Source organism: Chlorocebus sabaeus, chromosome 6 (genome assembly GCF_047675955.1).
Source record: "Chlorocebus sabaeus isolate Y175 chromosome 6, mChlSab1.0.hap1, whole genome shotgun sequence".
Taxonomy (NCBI): domain Eukaryota; kingdom Metazoa; phylum Chordata; class Mammalia; order Primates; family Cercopithecidae; genus Chlorocebus; species Chlorocebus sabaeus.
In genome coordinates, this window is record NC_132909.1 from 52747918 (window position 1) to 52768744 (window position 20827).

The window sequence follows — 20827 nt, forward strand, 5'->3', positions numbered from 1 at the left end:
CGGTCTCCTGTTCCCCCAACCCCAATTTTTTCCTCTTATTCCCCGTCTCCATCTATGCCCCACCCGTCTTGTCCTGGCATTGACCCCTCCTCCAACTTCCAATTTCAGACTCTGCCTCAGTTTCCCTGTTGACTCTTGAGTTTTTAGGGAGGGAGCGTTCATCATTTCTCTTCTCTGCTACCAGGCCTTCCTCCTACTCCTCTCCCTCAACCATTCATCCCCCTCCCACCTGCAAAGTGGGAAATGTCCCCTGGAGGGTGAAATTTCCAAACACGTGACGGGCACCCCTCCCCCACCTCCGCGACCCGCTCCCGGAATGGCCTGGGGGTTGGGGGGCGCTGCCAAGTCCTGTCCTCAGGTCCCCTCGCTGGTGCTGGCTCCCCCACTTCCCCGCCCCCCACCCCCCCACCCGACCCTGCTCGAGCAGCGCCCGAAGACGAGCTGGGGGCGGGGCGGGGGGCGGAGCCCGCAACAAAGACTCGGAGCAAGCGAGGGGGCGGGGGTGGGGCGGAATCCCGGCCGCCGACGAGGCGGGGGAGGCGGCGGCGCAGGGTCGCCCCGGCCGGGCGGGCGGGGTCGCGCCTGGTGGCGGTCCCCGCGCCGAGACGCCGCTAGGGCGGGCGGGGGTCGGGACGCCTGGCTGGGGGCGCGTCATGTGGCCGCTCACGGTCCCGCCGCCGCTGCTGCTGCTGCTGTGCTCAGGCCTGGCCGGACAGGTAGGGGCCCGGCGGGCAGGTGCGGGCGCGGGTGGCTGCGGGAGAGGAGGGGGGCACGGAAGGTTCTTGCAGAAACGGGGTTGGGAGGCTCCACAAGCCCCCCCAGCTGCAGGGCGGCGAGGGACGGGGGTCGCAGCGGGGGAGGGGCCGGGACGTGCACTCTCTGGCTTGGGAGAGGACAAGGGGGGCTTCAAATCCAGCCTCAGGTTGGGCTGGTTTGGGGGTGGCATCTTTGGGGTTCTCAACCCCTCCACAGCCCCAAGCCCCCACCCTGCCATCTCGCGGGAGCTGAGTGGGGTTGGGAGGGAAACTTCAGGGGGCTTTGGACGGGGATGGTTGCTTACCCTTGACTTCCTCTTCGGGGCCGAGATGCCCAGTTTCTGAAGCCCCCCACTCCTCGCCTGCAGCCCCCAGTGTGGGGCAGGGGGCGGGACTCACGTGAGAGTGACTGACGGGGACGCGTGTGAAATGCTTTGGGGGTGCAGGGTAAACGTGTGTGTCTTTGTGTCGTGGTTGGGTGTGACCGGGGGGAGTTTGTGTGTGTGGCAGTTGGGGGGCTTGTCCAAGTAGTGCCTGAGTTGGGGTGTGATCGGTATGTGAGACAGAGTCTGTGTGTGACCGTGTCCTCATTACTGGCTCCAGATGACTGGGTGTTGTACAATACGTGTGTGGCCAGGTGTGTGGCCGTGTGAGAGCCTTGGAGTCAGCGTGTGCTATTCTGTACCTTTGGGTAAATCATTCTAAAAGGGTGTGTGTGTGTGTGCGCGCGCGCGCGCGCAAGCGCTGTGTGTGCAAACGTGTCCATCCATGCACGTGTGTGTGTCTTGGTGCCTTGCTCACAACCGCACACGCCATTCATGCCCTTACAGAAGCAGTCTCCCTCCCCCTGGCACCCTTCTCTTGGGCAGGCTCAGGGAGCCTTGCAGAATGTGGGGCGTCCACGCTCTCTTTTGCTATTGAAAAGCCCCTCTCCTCCTCCATCTTGGGGGTGAGAGCACCCCCAAGTTCTCAGCTCTGTAGGAGTTCACAGGGAAGCTGGGATCAAAAACAATAAAGTAGTCATTATAATAACAGTGAGCATTCATTACGTGCTAATTTGAGGGGTGCTGTTTCAATCACACAGCACAGACTAAGGCATTTAACCCCCTCTGCCTCTTGCTTACTAGGGCATGGTATTGTTACCTTCATTTTATAGATGGGGAAACTGAGGCACAGAAAAGTTAAATCACTTGCTCAAGCTCGAGAGTGACAGAGGTGGGACTGAGCCGAGGCAGTCTGGCTCCTGAGCCCACACCATTACCCTCTTGTTAAATAATCCGCTCCATGGGTGTGGACAGCGTCTGTGAAGACATTGCTAAGGGGGTTTTTTAGGTAGATACGCAGGGGAGAAACAATCTGGGCACCTTCCCCTTCCTCATCAAGGAAAGAATCAGACCCTTGTACTCACCCCGAGGGGGGTGTTGGGAGGAATGGAGGTTAGACTCCAGATAGAAGGATTTCTAGGCCACGAGGAGAGGTTGTGGGGTCCCCTCCCTCGCTCCTCCATTTCCCCATGCATCTAAGCACCCACGCGCTGGGTGGAATAGGGAGTGTGCCCAGCGCCAGGCATGAGGCCACATACAGTAGGTACTCAATGGATGTGTGAGCCGGAGAGAAGCAAAGAGACACACCTGGGAGAGATAAAAGACCAAAAGAGGCACACACTTGAGAAATCGCTGGAAAAAAAATGAACCAGGAATCAAGTTGAATTATCCTTGGAGCCACCCCCTGTGGCTTCTCCTCCACCCCCTGCTAGGGGGACCCTAGATTTTCTGTCTTCTCACCAAGATTGGCTAGGGTGCCAGAGTTTGCTGCCAGAGTTGCAATTGGAGGGTGAATCCTACAGCCCCCAGGGCTGGGAGGGAGTTGCTTTGGGGGCGGGACTAACGAGGTCAGTGGAGGCGGGGCTAAAGGACAACGGGGGCGTGGCCAAATGAGGTAATCCATTAGGGCGGGGCTAGTGGAATCCTGCCGTGGGCTGCAGTGCCTCCAGGCGGCCACTGCAGGAACCACATGGTCATAAAACAGTCTAGGCGGCCCGTACACCCCCTTGGCGTTGGCCCACCCAGCCTGGCACCCCAGGGAAGGGAGGGGTTTGCAGATAGGATGCTCTACCCGCTCCTAGCTCCCTCCATCACTTTCCAAAGACTTCTTCCCTGTCCCTGATGGATCCAGGGTCCTTCCTAGAAATCACTGGTTAATCCATTCAGCGAACAGATTATGCACTGGAGATACAGCCACCAACTGAGTCATCAAATCCCTGCTCTCCTGGAGTTGACCTAGTAGAGGAGACAGAAAAGAACCGAGTAACCCATGTAATACAGTGTCAGCAACTAAATATACATATAATACAATGCAAGTAGCATGAAGAATAACAGAAAAAGTATAGAAGATTAGAGTGGAGCTGGGCGCAGTGGCTCACACCTGTAATCTCAGCACTTTGAGAGGCTGAGGCAAGTGGATCGCCTGAGGTCAGGAGTTCGAGACCAGCCTGGCCAACATAGTGAAACCCTGTCTCTACTAAAAATATAAAAAATTAGCTGGGTGTGGTGGTGGGCACCTGTAATCCCAGCTACTAGGGAGGCTGAGGCAGGAGAATTGCTGGAACCTGGGAGGCGGAGGTTGCAGCGAGCCGAGGTCATGCCACTGCACTCCAGCCTGGGCAACAGAACAAGACTCTGTCTCAAAGCAAAAAAAAAAAAAAAAAAAAACAGAAAAAGATTACAGGGTGGAGGCTTTCTGAGCCAGTGTGGTGAGGGAAGGTATCTCTAAATAGGTGGCATTTCAGGTGACATCTGAAAAAGGTGAGAGAAGGAGCCTTGTGGGTGTCTGGGGGAAGAGCATTCAAGGTGGGAGGAACAGAAGGTGCAAAAGCCCTGGGGTAAGAACAAGCTTGGTGAGTTTCAGAAGCAGTGTGGACGCTGGTGTGGCTGGAGAGGAGTGAGTAATGGGGATGTCGCGCGGGGGAGAGATGAGGCCAGGGAAGCCAGACCACTTAAGAACTTGTAAACTGTGGGCTGAAGTTTGGATTTGACCCAGAGAGCAAGAGAACAGGAAAGCAGAGCCTTTCGGAGGCATTGTCCATTCATTCAGGATCTATTCACAATGTTCTGGGTTCTGGCCTAGGAGTGACTACCAGAGAGCTTGATAGTTCTGAGCTCCACTATTTTCCTTGTGGAAAAGATGCCTTCCTGATCCCTGATCCCTCCCTAAGATCTAGCTGCATCGTTGGCACTGTCTGAGTTTGGGACCAGCTCTTTCCTGGGGCTTCCAGAGGATGGGGAGAAGGAATAATTCAGTTTAGATCACATGCCTCAGGGACTTCACACTTGCTGCTCCATCTCCCTGTGACACTGTTCCCCCTGGTAGCTATTTATCTCTGATTTCTGCTTAAATGTCACCTCCTCCAAGAGGCCCACCCTGAACAGCTAGGTGAAATAGCCCCCTGCTGCCACTCTCTGAGTGCTTACTCTGTGTTCTTTTTCTATTTATTTATTTTATTTTATTTTTTTGAGATTGAGTCTTGCTCTGTTGCCTGGGCTGAAGTGCAGTGGCACGATCTCGGCTCACTGCAACCTTTGCCTCACAGGTTTAAGTGATTCTTGTGCCTCAGCCTCCCGAGTAGCTGGGACTACAGGCACATGCCACCTGACGCCCGACCAGTTTTCTTTGTATTTTTAGTAGAGACAGGGTTTCACGATGTTGGCCAAGCTGGTCTTGAACTCCTGACCTTAGGTGATCTGCCATCCAAAGTGCTGGGATTATAGACGTGAGCCCGGCCATGTTTTCCTTTACAGCTCTTGTTTCCACATTTCTATGATTCTTCTATTCATTCATTGTCTATTTCCCCACTACAGCGGCAGTTTATCAGGGTTCAGCCAGCTTTGTTGTTTCTCCAGTGTCTAGAACAGAGCCTGACACACAGTAGGTGCTCAAGAAATATCTACTGGGTGGATGGATGGATGGACCCCCTCACACACACAGAGTGTCTTTCTTTCTCAAGCCACAGGATTCTTGTGTCAAGAGAGTGTCAGGGGAACACTCACTCCTGGATGGAAGACACCAAGAAACCCATTCTTCGGGCCAGGTGTGATGGCTGACACCTGTGATCCCAGCATTTTGGGAGACCTAAGCCAGAGGGTCTCTTGAGGCCAGGAATTTGAGACTAGCCTGGGCAATACAGCAAGATCCCATCTCTACAATAACTTTTTCTTTTTTTTATTTTTGAGATGGAGTCTTGTTCTGTCACCCAGGCTGGAGTACAGTGGTGTGATGATCTCAGCTCTGTGCAACCTCTGCCTCCCGGGCTCAAGAGATTTTTGTGCCTCAGCCTCCCGAATAGCTGGGACCACAGGGGCGTGCCACCATGCCGTTAATTTTTGTATTTTTAGTAGAGATGGGTTTCACCATGTTGGCCAGGCTGGTCTCAAATTCCTGACCTCTTGATTTGTCTGCCTCGGCCTCCCAATCTGCTGGGATTACAGGCGTGAGCCACCGGGCCTGGCCTTTACAGTAACTTTTTAAAAAATTGGCCAGGCTTGTAGTTCTACTTAGGGGCCAGGGTGTGAGGATCACTTCAGCCCGGGAGTTCAAGGCTGCAGTGAGCTATTATTGCACCACTGCACTCCAGCTTGGGTGACGGATTGACCCTGTTTCCACAAAAAAGAAAGAAAGAACACCCATCTTCTTTACCTGTGCCTGAAATTCCACCCTGATAGGGCACTGCTATTTAGGGGTAGGACGATGTTCTCCTGGGGCTCCTTTAGAGCATGTAAATGTGCCAGTGGAGGGAAGTAAAAGGAAATTTAAAGACTCTGAGTTAGTGTAGGGAAGCGCCCCTTTGGGGCTGGATTTAAGATTATGGAGCCTGGGCGACATCTAGTGGTTGAATGAGGTTTGCGCAGAGACTGTGTGCGTCTGTGTGACTGGTGAGTGAATGTGTGTGATTTTACACCTGTGCCTGTGCGTATGTGGGATGGAGGTGCCCAGGTCAGGGTAAAACAGGTGAGATACTCGCCGCGGGTGCAAACATTTTAAAAAGTTGTTGTTGATGATGATGATGATTTGAGACGGAGTCTTGCTGTGTTGGCCAGGCTGGAGTGCAGTGACGCGATTTCGGCTCACGGCAACCTGCGCCTCCCAGGTTCAAGCGATTCTCCTGCTCAGCCTCTCGAGTAGCTGGGATTACAGGCGCGCGTCACCACACCCAGCTAATTTTTTTTTTTTTTTTTTTTTTTTTGTATTTTTGTATTTTTAGTAGAGACGGAGTTTCACCACGTTGCCCACACTGGTCTCGAGTTCCAGACCTCAGACGATCCGCCCGGCTTGGCCTCCCAAAGTGCTGGGATTACAGGCGTGAGCCACGGTGCTGGGTCTATTGCTAAGACGGGGTCTTGTTCTGTCACCCATGCTGGAGTACAGTGGTGCAGTCATAGCTCACTGAAGCCTCCAACTCCTGGGCCCAAGTGATCCTTCTGCCTCAGCCTCCTGAGTAGCTAGGGTGACAGGTACATGGTATAGTGTTCAGCTATAGTGCAAAATTTAAGGGGATGGCCCTAAAAAAATAAAAACCAGTAACCAAGATAAATAATATTTTAACGGAACATTTTAAGAAAATCTAAATTAATGCAAGAAAAATCTACGATGAACAAAAACAAATTTTTAATTAACTATGGGCTCCACCTCTGCACTTGCATAACTTACCTCACTCTAATTTTGGCCCCATAGGCAGGTGTCTGTGGTGTCATGCGTGTATGTGTATGTTTGGTGGTTGTGTGCACGTTCAGGGACCATGAGCACAGGGACATGCTTGTATCATCATCACACCAGTGACTGCATCCTTGTAGGCCAACTATATGTTTTGTGTGGATTTCTTTTTTTCTTTCTTTCTTTCTTTCTTTCTTTCTTTTTTTTTTTTGAGACGGAGTTTCACTCTGTTGCCCAGGCTGGAGTGCAATGGCGCAATCTCGGCTCACCGCAACCCCCACTTCCCGGGTTCAAGCGATTCTCCTGCCTCAGCCTCCCTCCCTGGTTCAAGCGATTCTCCTGCCTCAGCCTCCCAAGTAGCTGGGATTACAGGCATGTGCCACCACATCTGGCTAATTTTGTATTTTTAGTAGAGACAGGGGTTTCTCAATGTTGGTCAGGCTGGTCTCGAACTCCTGACCTCAGGTGATCTGCCCGCCTCGGCCTCCCAAAATGCTGGAATTACAGGCGTGAGCCACCGCGCCTGGCCTGGTGTGTGTGGGTTTCTGATGAGCCCAGTGGCTGGTGTGGGCAATGACTTTTTAGCCCCAGGATTCAGTGTCAGTGCCTGGGAGGCAGTAATGTGCTGTTTTCGTTTGTTCTTGCACTCATGTATTCATTTATTTTATTTTATTTTATTTTGAGATGGGGTCTCACTCTGTCGCCCAGGCTGGAGTAAAGTGGCGCAATCTCGGCTCACTGCAACCTCTGCCTCCTGAGTTCAAGTCGTTCTCCCACCTCAGCCTCCCGAGTAGCTGGGACTATAGGCGCACACTACCATGCCCAGCTAATTTTTGTATTTTTAGTAGAGACAGGGTTTCACCATATTGTTCAGGCTGGTCTCAAACTCCTGACCTCAGGTGATCCACTTGCCTCAGCCTCCCAAAGTGCTGGGATTACAGGCGTGAGCCACCGTGCCTGGCCCATGTATTGATTTAGAGGGCATTCATTGACACCTTCTGTATCTCAAGCATTATACTATGCAGTAAGCACTAGGTGGTGGTTTGTGCTCTCAAGGAGTGGAGTAGAAGATTTAACTTCTGGAGGAGTTGAGCCTAGCTGTGTTGCGAAAAAGTTGTCATAACAGGAACACTTTATTCCCACATCTAGGGAACTCTTGTCTGAGAACATTAACATGTCTTCACTGCCAAGGTGGAAGCCCATTCTGTCTCTTTTTCTCTTTTTGAGATGGGGTCTTGCCATGGTGCCCAGGCAGGCCTTGAACTCCTGGGCTTAAGCAATTCTCCTGCCTCAGCCTCCCAAATAGTTGGGATTACAGGTGCACACCACCTCAGTGTGTCTTGCGACTTCATCCATCCAGAGCGCAGCCACAAACCAAGAAGTAACCAGGAAAGAGCAGAGAGTAGGGAGAGGAGATTCCATGAAGACTGTATACAAAAGTTTACTATCTTTCTCTCTCTCTCTTTTTTTTTTTTTAGATAGAGTCTCACTCTATCACCCAGTCCGGAGTGCAGTGGCACGATCTCATCTCACTGCAACCTCCACCTCTTGGGTTCAAGCAATTCTCATGCCTCAGCCACCCAAGTAGCTGGGACTATAAGTGTGCACCACCACGCCTGGCCAGTTTTTATATTTTTAATAGAGACAGTGTTTTGCCATGTTGCCCAGGCTGGTCTTGAACTCCTGGCCGCAAGTGATCCGCCCACCTTGGCCTCCCTAAGTGCTGGGATTACAGGCATGAGCCACCACGTCCAGCCTGGAAAAGGTTGTTCTTATTGCTCCTGGGGACCCAGTAGACTCTTGGTCCCTGTTTACTCTTACTTTATACATAGTTCTAACAATCCTGGGCAGCTAGTACCTAGCCTTGCTTAATAGACGAGAAGACAGGTGTCATTGCACAAGAAGAAAAACCAAAAGGCAGAGCCGGTTCAGCCATCAAATGAAATGGCAAATAGCTTCTCACTTTTTAGGCTGTGAGAGTCCTGGTGAATCCCAAGAAAAATACATGTTGAGCACATGGTGAGCCAGGTTCTTTTTAAATTTTATTTTGTTTTATTTATTTATTTATTTATTTATTTATTTATTTTTTTGAGACGGAGTCTAGCTCTGTCGCCCAGGCTGGAGTGCAGTGGCGCAATCTCGGCTCACTGCAAGCTCCGCCTCCCGGGTTCACGCCATTCTCCTGCCTCAGCCTCCCAAGTAGCTGGGACTACAGGCGCCTGCCACCGCGCCCGGCTAATTTTTTCTATTTTTTGTAGAGACGGGGTTTCACCATGGTCTCGATCTCCTGACCTTGTGATCCGCCCGCCTCGGCCTCCCAAAGTGCTGGGATTACAGGCGTGAGCCACCGCGCCCGGCCTGTTTTATTTTTTTTTAAGAGGCAGGGTCTTGCTCTGTTGACCAGGCTAGACTGGAGTGGTGTGACGACAGCCCACTGTTGCCTCAACCTCCTTGGCCCAAGTGATCCTCCTACCTTAGCCTCTCAAATAGCTAGGACTACAGGTGTGTACCACTACATCCAGTTAATTTTTCTTTTTCTTTTTTTTTTGTAGAGATGGGGGGTCTCACTATGTTGTCCAGGCTGGTATTGAACTCTTGGCCTCAAGTGATCCTCTTGCCTCAGCCTCCCAAGGTGCTGGGATTAATACTGCTGTGATCATGGGTGTACCAATATCTCTTTGAGACACTGAGTTCAATTCTTTTGTGTACGTATTCAGCAGTGGCGTGGCTGGGCCAGGCACAGCAGCTCACACCTGTGATTCCAGCAATTGGGAGGCTGAGGTAGGTGGATTGCTTGAGCCCAGGAGTTTGAGACCAACCTCAACAACATGGTAAAACACTGTCTCTACAACAAATACAAAAATTAGCTGTGCCTGTGGTCCCAGCTACTCGGGAGGCTGAGGTGGGAGGATCACTTGAGCCCGCGAGGTCAAGGCTGCAGTGAGCCATGATTGTACCACTGCCTGGGTGACAGGGTAAGATCCTGTCTCAAAACAAAAAAAAAAGGTATTGCTGGGTCATAGGGTAACTATGTTTTAAGTTTTTGAAGAACTACAATAATGTTTTCTACGGCGGCTGCACCATTTTACGTTCCCACAAAGGGTTCCTCTTTTTCCACTTCCTCGCTAACACTTGTTTTTGTCGAAAGCCTCTGACCACAACGTTTTTGTCAACTGAATAATACATAACTTTTTTCTTTTGTTGTGTTTTGCTTAGACAGGGTCTCACTCTGTCCCCCTGGCTAGAGTGCAGTGGTGTGATCTCGGCTCACTGCAGCCTCCGCCTTCCGGACTCAAGCCATTCTCCCGCCTCAGCCTCCCGACACCTCTGTAGCTGGGATTATGCACCGCCATGCCTGGCTGATTTTTTGTAGAGCTGGGATTTCACCATGTTGCCCAGGCTGGTCTCCAACTCCTGGGCTCAAATGATCTGCCTGCCTCAGCTTCCCAAAGTGCTGGGATTACAGGCATGAGCCATGGCACCCAGCCATAATTTTGTTTTATGTGTGTTTCTGTTTTAGAATATCATATATATATATATATATATATATATATCAGATATATATATACACACACACATATATATATCACATATATATTTATTTTTTGATTCATTAGCATTGAACTCCCGGCCAATAGCACTACATCTGATGCCTGAATGAAGCTTCTCTAACACATGTCTTTTCTCCGTGAGACACATCACAGCCTTCTTGCACTCAGAAACACCAGGCTACACTTCAGCACTGTGCGTGGGGGCCACTGAAGATAGCGAAGTCACCAACAAACAGCACAAAAATATGAAAAGCTTGGACTAAATGGACCATAAAAAAGACACTTGCATGTAGTATCAGAACTGGAGGAAGAAAGCAGTGTGTCTCCTTATTAGAACCTCAACAGGGTTGGGTGACTGAGTATGTTGTCAGGCCAGGAGCAATGGCTCACGCCTATAATCCCAGTGCTTTGGGTGGCCAAGGCGGAAGGATGGCTTCAGCCCAGGAGTTCAAGACCAGCCTGGGCAACAGAGTGAAACCTCCGTTTCAAAAAAAAAAAAAAATTATTGATTGATTGATTGATTTTTGTAGAGACGGGGCTGTCGCTCTGTTGCCCAGGCGGAAATACAGTGGCGCGATCTCGGCTCACTGCAACCTCCACCTCCTGGGTTCAAGTGATTCTTGTGCCTCAGCCTCCCGAGTAGCTGGGATTACAGGCACACACCACCAAGCCTGGCTAATTTCTGTATTTTTAGTAGAGATGGGATTTTGACATGTTGGCCAGGTTGGTCTCGAACTCCTGACCTCAGGTGATCCACCTGCCTCGGCCTCCTAAAGTGCTGGAATTACAGACGTGAGGCACCATGCCCGGCTCTGCAAAAAAAATTTTTTTAATTAGCTAAGCATGGTGCTGCGTGCCTGAAGTCCCAGCTACTTGGGAGGACTGCTTGACCCCAGGAGGTAAAGGTCACAGTGAGCTATGATCCCACCACTGAACTCCCCTTCCTTCCTTCCTTCTTTCCTTCTTTCCTTCGTTCCTTCCTCTCTCTCTCCTTCCTTCTCTTTCTTTCTCTCTTCTGTCTCCTTCCTTCTTCTTTTTCTCCCTCTCTTTTTCTTTCTTGCTTTCTTTCTCTTTCTTTTTCTTTCCTTCCTTTCTTTCCTTTCTTTCTTTTCCTTCCTTCCTTCCTTTCTTTTCTTTCTTTCTTCTCTCTTTCCTTTCTTTCCTTCCTTCCTTCCTTCCCTCCCACCTTTCTTTCCTTCCTTCCTTCCTTCCTTCTCTTTCTTTCTTTCTTTCTTTCTTTCTTTCAGACGGAGTCTGGCTCTGTCACCCAGGCTGGATGGAGTGCAGTGGTGTGATCTTGGCTCACTGCAAGCTCTGCCTTCTGGGTTCACGCCATTCTCCTGCCTCAGCTTCCCCAGCAGCTGGGACTACAGGCGCCCGCCACCACGCCCGGCTAATTTTTTTGTATTTTTAGTAGAGACAGGGTTTCACCGTGTTAGCCAGGATGGTCTCGATCTCCTGACCAAGTGATCCACCTGCCTCAGCCTCCCAAAGTGCTGGGATTATAGGCATGAGTCACTGCGCCTGGTCTCTTTCTTTCTCTCTCCCTTTCTTTCTTCCTTTCTTCCTTTCTTCATTTTTCTTTCTTTCTCCCTTTCTTTCTTTTCTTTCTCCCTTTCTTTCTTCCTTTCTTTCTCCCTTCCCTTCCCTTCCCTTCCCCTCCCTTCCCCTCCCTTCCCCTCCCTTCCCCTCCCTTCCCCTCCCTTCCCCTCCCTTCCCCTCCCTTCCCCTCCCCTCCCCTCCCCTCCCCTTTGTCTTTTTTTCCTGAGACAGTCTCACTCTGTTGCCCAGGCTGGAGTGCAGTGGCAATGATATTGGCTCACAGCAACCTCTGCCTCCTGGATTCAAGCAATTCTTGTGCATCAGCTTCCCAAGCATCTGGGATTACAGGTGTGCACCCACCATACCTGGCTAATTTTTGTATTTTTAGTAGAGACAGGATTTCACCATGTTGACCAGGCTGGTATCAAACTCCTGACCTCAAGTGATCTGCCGGCCTCAGCCTCCCAAAATGCTGGGATTACAGGCGTGAACCGCCGCACCCGGCTACTCCACCCTGTTTCTAAATAAGAAAAATAATATTATCACTGTGCATGTCCACAAATGACTACAAATGCCCCAGCGAGTATTGATCTTAGAGTATAAACAAATTGCAACAAGTAGGCGAATTTGCCAATCTGGAATTTTTGAATCATGAAGCTCAACTGTATATACGTAGGGGTGGAATTGCTGAGCCCTGGGGAGAAACTGCTGTACAGTCTTCCAAAGTTGCAGAGACTCTTCCAAAAAGTCAACAACGTACTCTTCCACCAGTAGTGTATGAAGTGTTCCAGTTGCTCCATATCTTCCCCAACACTTGGTATTGTTTTTTTTTTTTTTTTTTTTTGAGATGGAGTCTCACCCAGGCTGGAGTGCAGTGGCGCGATCTTGGCTCACTGCAAGCTCCGCCTCCCGGGTTCACACCATTCTCCTGCCTCAGCCTCCACAGTAGCTGGGGCTGCAGGCGCCCACCACCACGCCCGGCTAGTTTTTTAAAATTTTTTTAGTAGAGATGGGGTTTCACCGTGTTAGCCAGGATGGTCTCGATCTCCTAACCTCTTGATCTGCCCGCCTTGGCCTCCCAAAGTGCTGGGATTACAGGCGCGAGCCACCATGCCCAGCCTCTTTTTTTTTTTCTTTTCTTTTCTTTTTTTTTTTTTTTTTGAGACAGGGTCTCACTCTGTCACCCAGGCTGGAGTGCAGTGGCACAATCTCTGCTCACTGCAGCCTCAACCTCCCAGACTCAAGCAATCCTCCCACCTCAGCCTCCCAAGTAGCTAGAACCACAAGCATGCACCACCACGCCTGGCTAATTTTTTTGTAGAGATGGGGTTTTGCCCTGTTGCCCAGGCTAATCTGGAACTCCTGAGCTCAAGTAATCCACCCACCTTGGGCTCCCAAAGTACTGGGATTACAGGTATGAGCCACTGTGCCTGAACTTTTTTTAATTTTAGACATTCTGATGGGTGCCAGATAGTATTGCATTGTGGGTTTATTTATAAATTTATTTTTGTTTTTTTGAGTCAGGGTCTGGTTATGTTGCCTAGGCAGGTCTCCAACTCCTGGGCTCAAGTGATCCTCCCACCTCAGCTTCCCAAAGTGCTGGGAACATTGTAGGTTTAATTTACATTTCCTGATGATGAATGACGTGCCTGCTGATGAATTAAGTGCCTTTCCATACGTTTATTGACAACTTGGATATCCACTTTCGTGAAATGTCTATGTCTTTTGCCCACTTCTCTGTTCAGATGTCTGGCTTTTTCTTACTGATTTGTAGGAATGTGTGTGCGTGTGTGTGTGTGTGTGAGTGTACCCAGATTTTACAAAGATACATATACATATTTTACATAACTATAAAATCAGGATATGAGCTTTTTGTTGGACATAATGATTGCACATATCTTCTCCTCTGTAGCTTTTCTTTTCATTCTCTTAGTGGTGTCTTTTAATCAATAGAAGTCTTTAATTTCATTTCATTTCTCTCTCTTTTCTTTTTTTTTTTTTTTTTAAGACAGGGTCTCGCTCTGTTGCCCAGGCTGGAGTACAGAGATGCCATCATAGCTCACTGCAGCCTCAAAAACTTGGGCTTAAGTGATCCTCCCACCTCAGCCTCCCAAGTAGCTGGTACTACAGGGACATGCCCAGCTACTTAAATTTTTTTTGCGGGGAGGAGGGGCCAGGTGGTGTGGCTTACGTCTGTAATCCTAGCACTTTGCGAGGCTGAGGTGGGCAGACCAGCTGAGGTCAGGAGTTCGAGACCAGCCGGCCAACATGGTGAAACCCCATTTCTACTAAAAAAAAAGAAAAAAAATACAAAAATTAGCTGGGCATGGTGGCACGCCCCTGTGATCCCAGCTACTCAGGAGGCTGAGGCAGGAGAATCACTTGAAACCTGGACGCAGAGGTTGCAGTGAGCCAAGATCTCGCCACTGCACTCCAGCCTGGGCGACAGAGCAAGACTCTGTCTCAAAAAAAAAAAAAAAAAAAAAAAAAAGGCAGGGGGCCAGGTGTGGTGGCTCATGCCTGTAATCCCAGCACTTTGGGAGGCCGAGGCATGAAAATCACCTGAGATCAGGAGTTTGAGACCAGCCTGGCCAACATGGCAAAACCCTGTCTCTACTAAAAATACAAAAATCAGCCAGGTGTCATGGAGCACATCTATAATCCCAGCCACTCGGGAGGCTGAGGCAAGGGAATCACTTGAACCGGGAGGGGAAGGTTGCAGTGAGCCCAGATCGGGCCACTGCACTCCAGCCTGAGCGACAGAGTGAGACTCTGTCTCAAAAAAATAAATAAATAGGAAGAAACGAGGTCTCACTACATTGCCCAGGCTGGTCTCGAACTCCCGGCTTCAAACAATTCTCCCGCTTCAGCCTCCCAAGGTGCTGGGATTACAGGCATGAGCCACGGCGCCTGGTGGATCTTCCCTTTTCAGCAGTTTTATGGAGGTGTAATTTACAGACAGGTGTAAAATTCACCTGTGTAAGCATGCCATTCAATGACTTTTCGTAAATTTTACAGAGTTGTGCAGCCATCACCCTGATCCAATTATAGGACATTTTCATCACCCCAAAAACAGCCCCCGTGCCCATTTGCATTCCATCTCCACTCCCACCCCCAGTTCCAAGCAATCTCTCGTCTGCTTTCTGTCTGTATCGATTTGTTCTCCCTGGACATTTTGTATAAATAGAATCATAAACTATGTGGCCTTTTGCCTCTGTCTCCTTTTACTTAGCAAAATGTTTTTGAGGATCATCCACATTGTAACATATATCAGGAGCGTGTTCCTTTTTATGGCGGAATGGCATTCCGTTGTATGGATGTACCGCAATTTGTTTATTCCCTCACCAGTTGATGGGTATTTGGATTGTTTCATTCATTATAACCAATGCTGCTATGAATATTCATGTGTAGGTCTTTTCATGGACATATGCTTTGGTTTCTCTTGGGTAGATGGAATTGTTGGGTCTTTAAAAAGACTTCTAGGGTCTGGCGTGGTGGCTCACGCCTATGATCCCAGCATTTTGGGAGGCTGAGACAGGTGGATTGCCTGATCCCAAGAGTTTGAGACCAGCCCAGGCAACATAGTGAGACCCTATCTCTACAGAAAACTTAAAAAATTAGCTGGGCACGGTGGTGTGCCTCTGTAGTCTCACCTATTCAGGAGGCAGAGGTGTGAGGATCACTTGAGCCCAGGAGTTTGAGGTTACAGTGAACTATGATTGCACCACTGCACTCCAGCCTGGGCAACAGAGTGCCCAGACCCTCGCCTTAAAAAAAAAAAAAAAAATAGGCCGGGCGCGGTGGCTCAAGCCTGTAATCCCAGCACTTTGGGAGGCCGAGACGGGTGGATCACGAGGTCAGGAGATTGAGACTATCCTGGCCTACACGGTGAAACCCCATCTCTACTAAAAAATACAAAAAACTAGGCGGGCGAGATGGCGGGCGCCTGTAGTCCCAGCTACTCGGGAGGCTGAGGCAGGAGAATGGCGTGAACCTGGGAGGCGGAGCTTGCAGTGAGCTGAGATCCGGTCACTGCACTCCAACCTGGGCGACAGAGCGAGACTCCGTCTCAAAAAAAAAAAAAAAAAAAAAAAGATAAAAGAACTACAGCGGATGGGCGTGGTGGCTCATGCCTGTAATCCCAGCACTTTGGGAGGCCGAGGCGGGTGGCTCTCTAGAGGTCAGGAGTTCAAAACCAGCCTGGCCAACATGGTGAAACCCCATCTCTACTAAAAATAGAAAAATTAGCCAGGCATGGTGGCATGCACCTGTAAACCCAGCTACTCAGGAGGCTGAGGCACGAGAATTACTTGAACCCGGGAGATGGAGGTTGCAGTGAGCAGAGATTTTGCCATTGCATTCCAACCTGAGCAACAGAGTGAGACTCCGTCTCAAAACAAAACAAAACAAAAAAGAACTGAAGTAGGGTAAATGGCAGAGAGTGGTGAGGGGCTCAGATTGTAGCTGAGGTGGCCAGGGAAGGTCCTTTGGAGAAGATCACCATATCACTGAGGGTCTTGTTAGGGAAACAAACTACTCTCTGTGTTTCAGAGGGGGAATTTAATACAGGGAACTCGTTAAGTGGGAGAAGAAAGAGTTGAGAAGCCACATGGGATGATGAGGAAATCCGGAATAAGCTACAGCAGAACACTACTGGAGGGACATGGCACAGAGGGGATGTGATGAGGAAGGGACCCTTGGGTAGGAAGTGGGACTATGGAGGAGGCGTAGCCACTGCTGGGAAACACTGTTCACCCCAAGCAGACACAGGAGAGAAACACCTTGGCTTCTCCCTTCCTCTCCAAGCTCCCATCTCCCTCCAGTGCCTCCCATTGGATAAACTGAACAGGAAGCCAGTATGCAATGGAATCTGGGAAATGTAGTTTTCTTTTTTTTTTTTTTTTTTTTTTTTTTTTTGAGACGGAGTCTTGCTCTGTAGCCCGGGCTGGACTGCAGTGGCCGGATCTCAGCTCACTGCAAGCTCCGCCTCCCGGGTTTATGCCATTCTCCTGCCTCAGCCTCCGGAGTAGCTGGGACTACAGGCGCCCGCCACCTCGCCCGGCTAGTTTTTTGTATTTTTAGTAGAGACGGGGTTTCACCGTGTTAGCCAGGATGGTCTCGATCTCCTGACCTCGTGATCCGCCCGTCTCGGCCTCCCAAAGTGCTGGGATTACAGGCTTGAGCCACCGCGCCCCGGAAATGTAGTTTTCTTGGGGGAAGGGCAGGGCATGGCTCTGACCCACACAATGACAGAGCAGAGATATAAATTAAATAAAGGACTGGGAATGGTGGCTCGCATCCATAGTCCCAGCTACTTGGGAGGCTGAGGCAGGAGGATAGCTTGAGCCTAGGAGTTAGAGGCTGCAGTGAGCTATGATCAAACCACTGCACTCCAGCCTGGGTGACAGAGCAAGACCCTGCCTCTAAAAAATACATTAATTAAGTAAAGGAACAAGTCATGTGGGGCATCCTTGGTAATAGTGTTTTGTGTAGAGGGAACAGGAAGTTCAAAGGTCCTGAGGTAGCAGTGTCCCAGATGCAGCCAAAACTTTGAGAGTGGGTGTGATGGTCCAGGCAGAATGAGAGTGGCAGGGAACCCAGACAAAGCCCTGAAAGATACAGAGTTTTTGGGAGTAGCAGGAGACAGCGACGGCACAGCCAGAGAGGTGGGTGCAGAACTAGGAAGTGATACCGTGTCTCTGAAGTCAAGGGAAAAAGGAGTTTCAAGAAGGTGATGGTGCATGGAGACTGACTGACTGTGAGAATGACCTAAGGAGGACTGGCATGAGGGTACGGACCTGGCAAATTGGCACCTTCGGTGAGAGGAGTTTTGGAAATGCTGGGGAGGTGGGAGGCGAGGAATTAAATGCAAGAAGTGCAAACCTGAGCACAGACCACTCCTTGAAGAAGCTTGGATGCGCTGAACTAAGGCAGTTTCCCACAGCACCCATGGCCAGAGAGTGAGAAAGTTTGTTTGGGTTCCAAATTGTCTAAGCCAGGAGGCCTGGAGCCCAGTTGGTCTTAGGATCTGAAATCAGACAGACCTGGTTTCAAAACCTGGGCCCCCACTTCCATGCTGGGTTCCCCTGATCTGGGTCCCTCTCCTCTCTGAGCTCAGTTTCCTCACCTGGAAATAGGAGTGTCGCTGTACTGTTCATGGATGTTGCAGCAACTGTTAACAATGCATCTGCAAAGTGTTTAGCACTCATCAATGAAAGCTTTAGAACAAGCTGGTAAGAACTCTTTTTTCTTTTTTTTTAGACAGGGTCTCACTCTGTCTGTTGCCCAGGCTGGAAGGCTGGAGTGCAGTGGCTCGATCTCCGCTCACCGCAACCTCCGCCTCCCGGGTTCAAGCAATTCTTCCGCCTCAACCTCCCAAGTAGCTGGGTTACAGGCGTGCGCCACCATAGCCGGCTAATTTTTGTGTTTTTAGTAGAGGCAGAGTTTTACCATGTTGACCAAACTGGTCTCGAACTCCTGGCCTCAAGTGATCCATCCGCCTCGGCCTCCCAAAGTTCTGGGATTACAGGCATGAGACACTGTGCCCGGCCTCAAATAATAACAACAATGGTAGCTACTATTTGAAAAACTTACCATGTCCCAGACACTTGTAAAGTATTTTACAAACATCATCATCCCTTATTCTTCCCCTGGCTCACTCCAACTATGCTGGCCTGCTTCCTGGTCCTGGAACACTCCTGCCCCAGGGCCTTTGCACTTGCTGTTCCTGTTGCCTGGAACTCTCTTCCCCCAGATATCCAAATGGTTCCCTTCCTCACTTTCTTTTTTTCTTTTCTTTTTTTTTTTTTTTTGAGATGGAGTCTCGCTCTGTTGCCCAGGCTGGAGTGCAGTAGCACGATCTCAGCTCACTGCAACCTCCGCCTCCTGGGTTCATGCCATTCTCCTGCCTCAGCCTCCCGAGTAGCTGGGACTACAGGTGCCCACCACCTCGCCCGGCTAATTTTTTGTATTTTTAGTAAAGACAGGGTTTCACTGCATTAGCCAGGATGGTCTCTATCTTCTGACCTCATGATCCGCCCGCCTTGGCCTCCCAAAGTGCTGGGATTACAGATGTGAGCCACCGCACCGGCCCCCCCTTCCTCACTTTCTTCAGGTCTCTGCTTAAACGTCCCTTTCTCCAATCACCCTGTTTAAAGTTTACTTCCCCTTCCTCTTAATATCTTACGTAGTTTACTTTTTCCCCCTATTTCTTGACTGTCTAACCCCATAGAATATTCATCTTCACATCCAACCTGGAGGCTCACTCCTGGAATCCCAACACTTTGGGAGGCCAGGGTAGGAGGATCGATTGAGGCCAGGGTTTCGAGACCAGCCCGGGCAACATAGAGAGATGCCCATCTCTACCAAAAAAAAAAAAAAAGAGAGGGAGAGAGAAAAGAATATTCAATTTCATACAGGCAGACATTTTTGTCTGTTGTTCACAGTACCTGGGACATAGTAGATGCTCAGTAAATTGCTTCTCAGGATGACCAAGCCCTTTACACGTGTTAGGTCTCCACCACCCACTTGGCAAATGGGGAAACTGAGGCAGAGAGGAACAGTCATCCCCGCAGGTCACACTTCCATCTCGGTGTTGTCCAGCTCAGAAAAAAAGACTGTTCAAGACCCCCAGCCCCACTCCCCCCTCATCCTTAGCGCTTCTCCCCAGCCCGAGCCCTCAGCCCCAGGCCGTCGCCTGGAAAGGCCTGAGTCATCGCCGCCTCCAGACGGCGGCGGCCGCGGGCTGAGGGCGACGGCGGCGGCGGCGGCGGCGCAAGGTGACGCGGGGACGCCAGGAGGGGGCGTGAATGCAGGCAAAACAGAGGAAATTAAAACCAGCCCGGCGCTCCTCTTCGCGGCCCCGCGGCCGCCGCCGCCGGCTGGTGCGTGGGCGGACGGGTGGGCGGCGAGGGCACTGCGCTTCCAGCTCCCCCGAGGGGGCGGGCCGGGAGCGGGTCCCTGGGGCCGCGAGAAAGGTCCGAAGCGTGAGTGCCCCGCCCCCACCCCAAGTTAAAGTTGCGAGTCTACACCTGCCTGGGACTCGCCTCCTAAAAGCTACGTACTGGGTCTCCGCGGTCCCTGGGTAGGATGCTGCCCTTGGTAGTCGTAGGAACTCCTCCCGTGGCCGAATTGACCCCAGCACCGCACCTGCACCCAAGCAATTGCGTCTGCTGGCCCTGGATCACGCCACCCTTGGGGCACGAAATGACCGAGGGATCCCTAGAGTGGTCTCAGTGCTTGGGAAGGAAGCCCCTTCCCGCAGCTAAAGGAGATTCTTGGTGACCCGATTCATGGGAGCGCACGAGCGTGTCGCCCCCCACGCCCCCCAGTGCCCGCTCTCCGAGGTTTTAGGGAGCCAGGGTGGGTGTCCCAACAGTAAGTGGGTGGGGACTTGCGACTCCGGCCCCCTGCCCTCTTCGGGTGGCCGGGGTGGGCCGAGTGCGCCTTTACGCGCGGGGTCCCGCGGCTGGGGCTCGGAGAGGGGCTGCGCGCGGGAGGCGGTCCGGGAACACCGCCTAGGGGGAGCGGCGTGGGGGGGAATACCGCTGGGGGGCGGGGCTGGGGAATGACACCGCGGTGGGGGTGGGGCGCTTGGGGAATGCCACCAGGGGGAGGTCTCCCGCCCCATGGAGCGGTCCCCGGCGGGGGGGCGGGCGAGGCCGTTGGGTGGGGAGGTGAGGGCAGTCTGGGCGCCCCCCGCCCCCCGCCGGGCTCCGGGCCGGAGCCGTGACGTCACGGCGGCTGGAAGTGCCCGGCGCGGAGGCGCTGGAGGGGGCGGGGGGCCGAGCCGGCGCTTTATAAGAGGAGCCCGCCAGGCGCGCCGAGCCGCAGCCCGAGCCCCCCCTCACCCCAGCTCGGAACCCCCCCACCCGCAGCTTGCGCTCGTGCCCCCTCCCCCACGCCCCCCGGGGCGCCTGGGTGTCGAGGGACAGAGCGCCCCGCGGCGGGCCAGAGAAGGGAAGCGCGGCGGGCGGCCGCGGGGCATGAGGCGGGGGCGCGATGTCGGTGCCGCTGCTCAAGATCGGGGCTGTGCTGAGCACCATGGCCATGGTCACCAACTGGATGTCGCAGACGCTGCCCTCGCTCGTGGGGCTCAACGGCACCGTGTCCCGTGCGGGCGCCTCCGAGAAAATCGTGAGTGGCTGCCGCGCGGGGGGCGCTCCCGGGGGGCGTGGTGCCGGCGCCACCGCCAGTACCGCCGCCGCAGCCCCCGGGGGCCCCCACCTGTACCCCCCTATCCCCGTGCTCCCCACGACCCTGCCCGGCGCGCCT

At 51.9% G+C, this 20827-nt stretch overlaps 1 protein-coding gene across 3 annotated transcripts in view; it reads left to right on the forward strand.

Annotated features, from left to right (window-relative positions):
• Positions 1-504: 504 nt before the first annotated feature.
• OLFM2 (olfactomedin 2) overlaps positions 505-20827 on the forward strand; it is an 83940-nt gene continuing 63617 nt past the window's right edge. Inside the window, exon 1 of one of the 3 annotated variants that reach the window (XM_037992383.2) lies at positions 505-716. In XM_037992383.2, the coding sequence (XP_037848311.1) occupies positions 654-716 (63 nt within the window). In that variant the 5' untranslated portion in view covers positions 505-653. Of the gene's footprint in view, positions 717-20204; positions 20690-20827 lie in introns of those variants that run through there. The other 2 variants (XM_037992382.2, XM_037992381.2) reach the window with 2 other exon arrangements.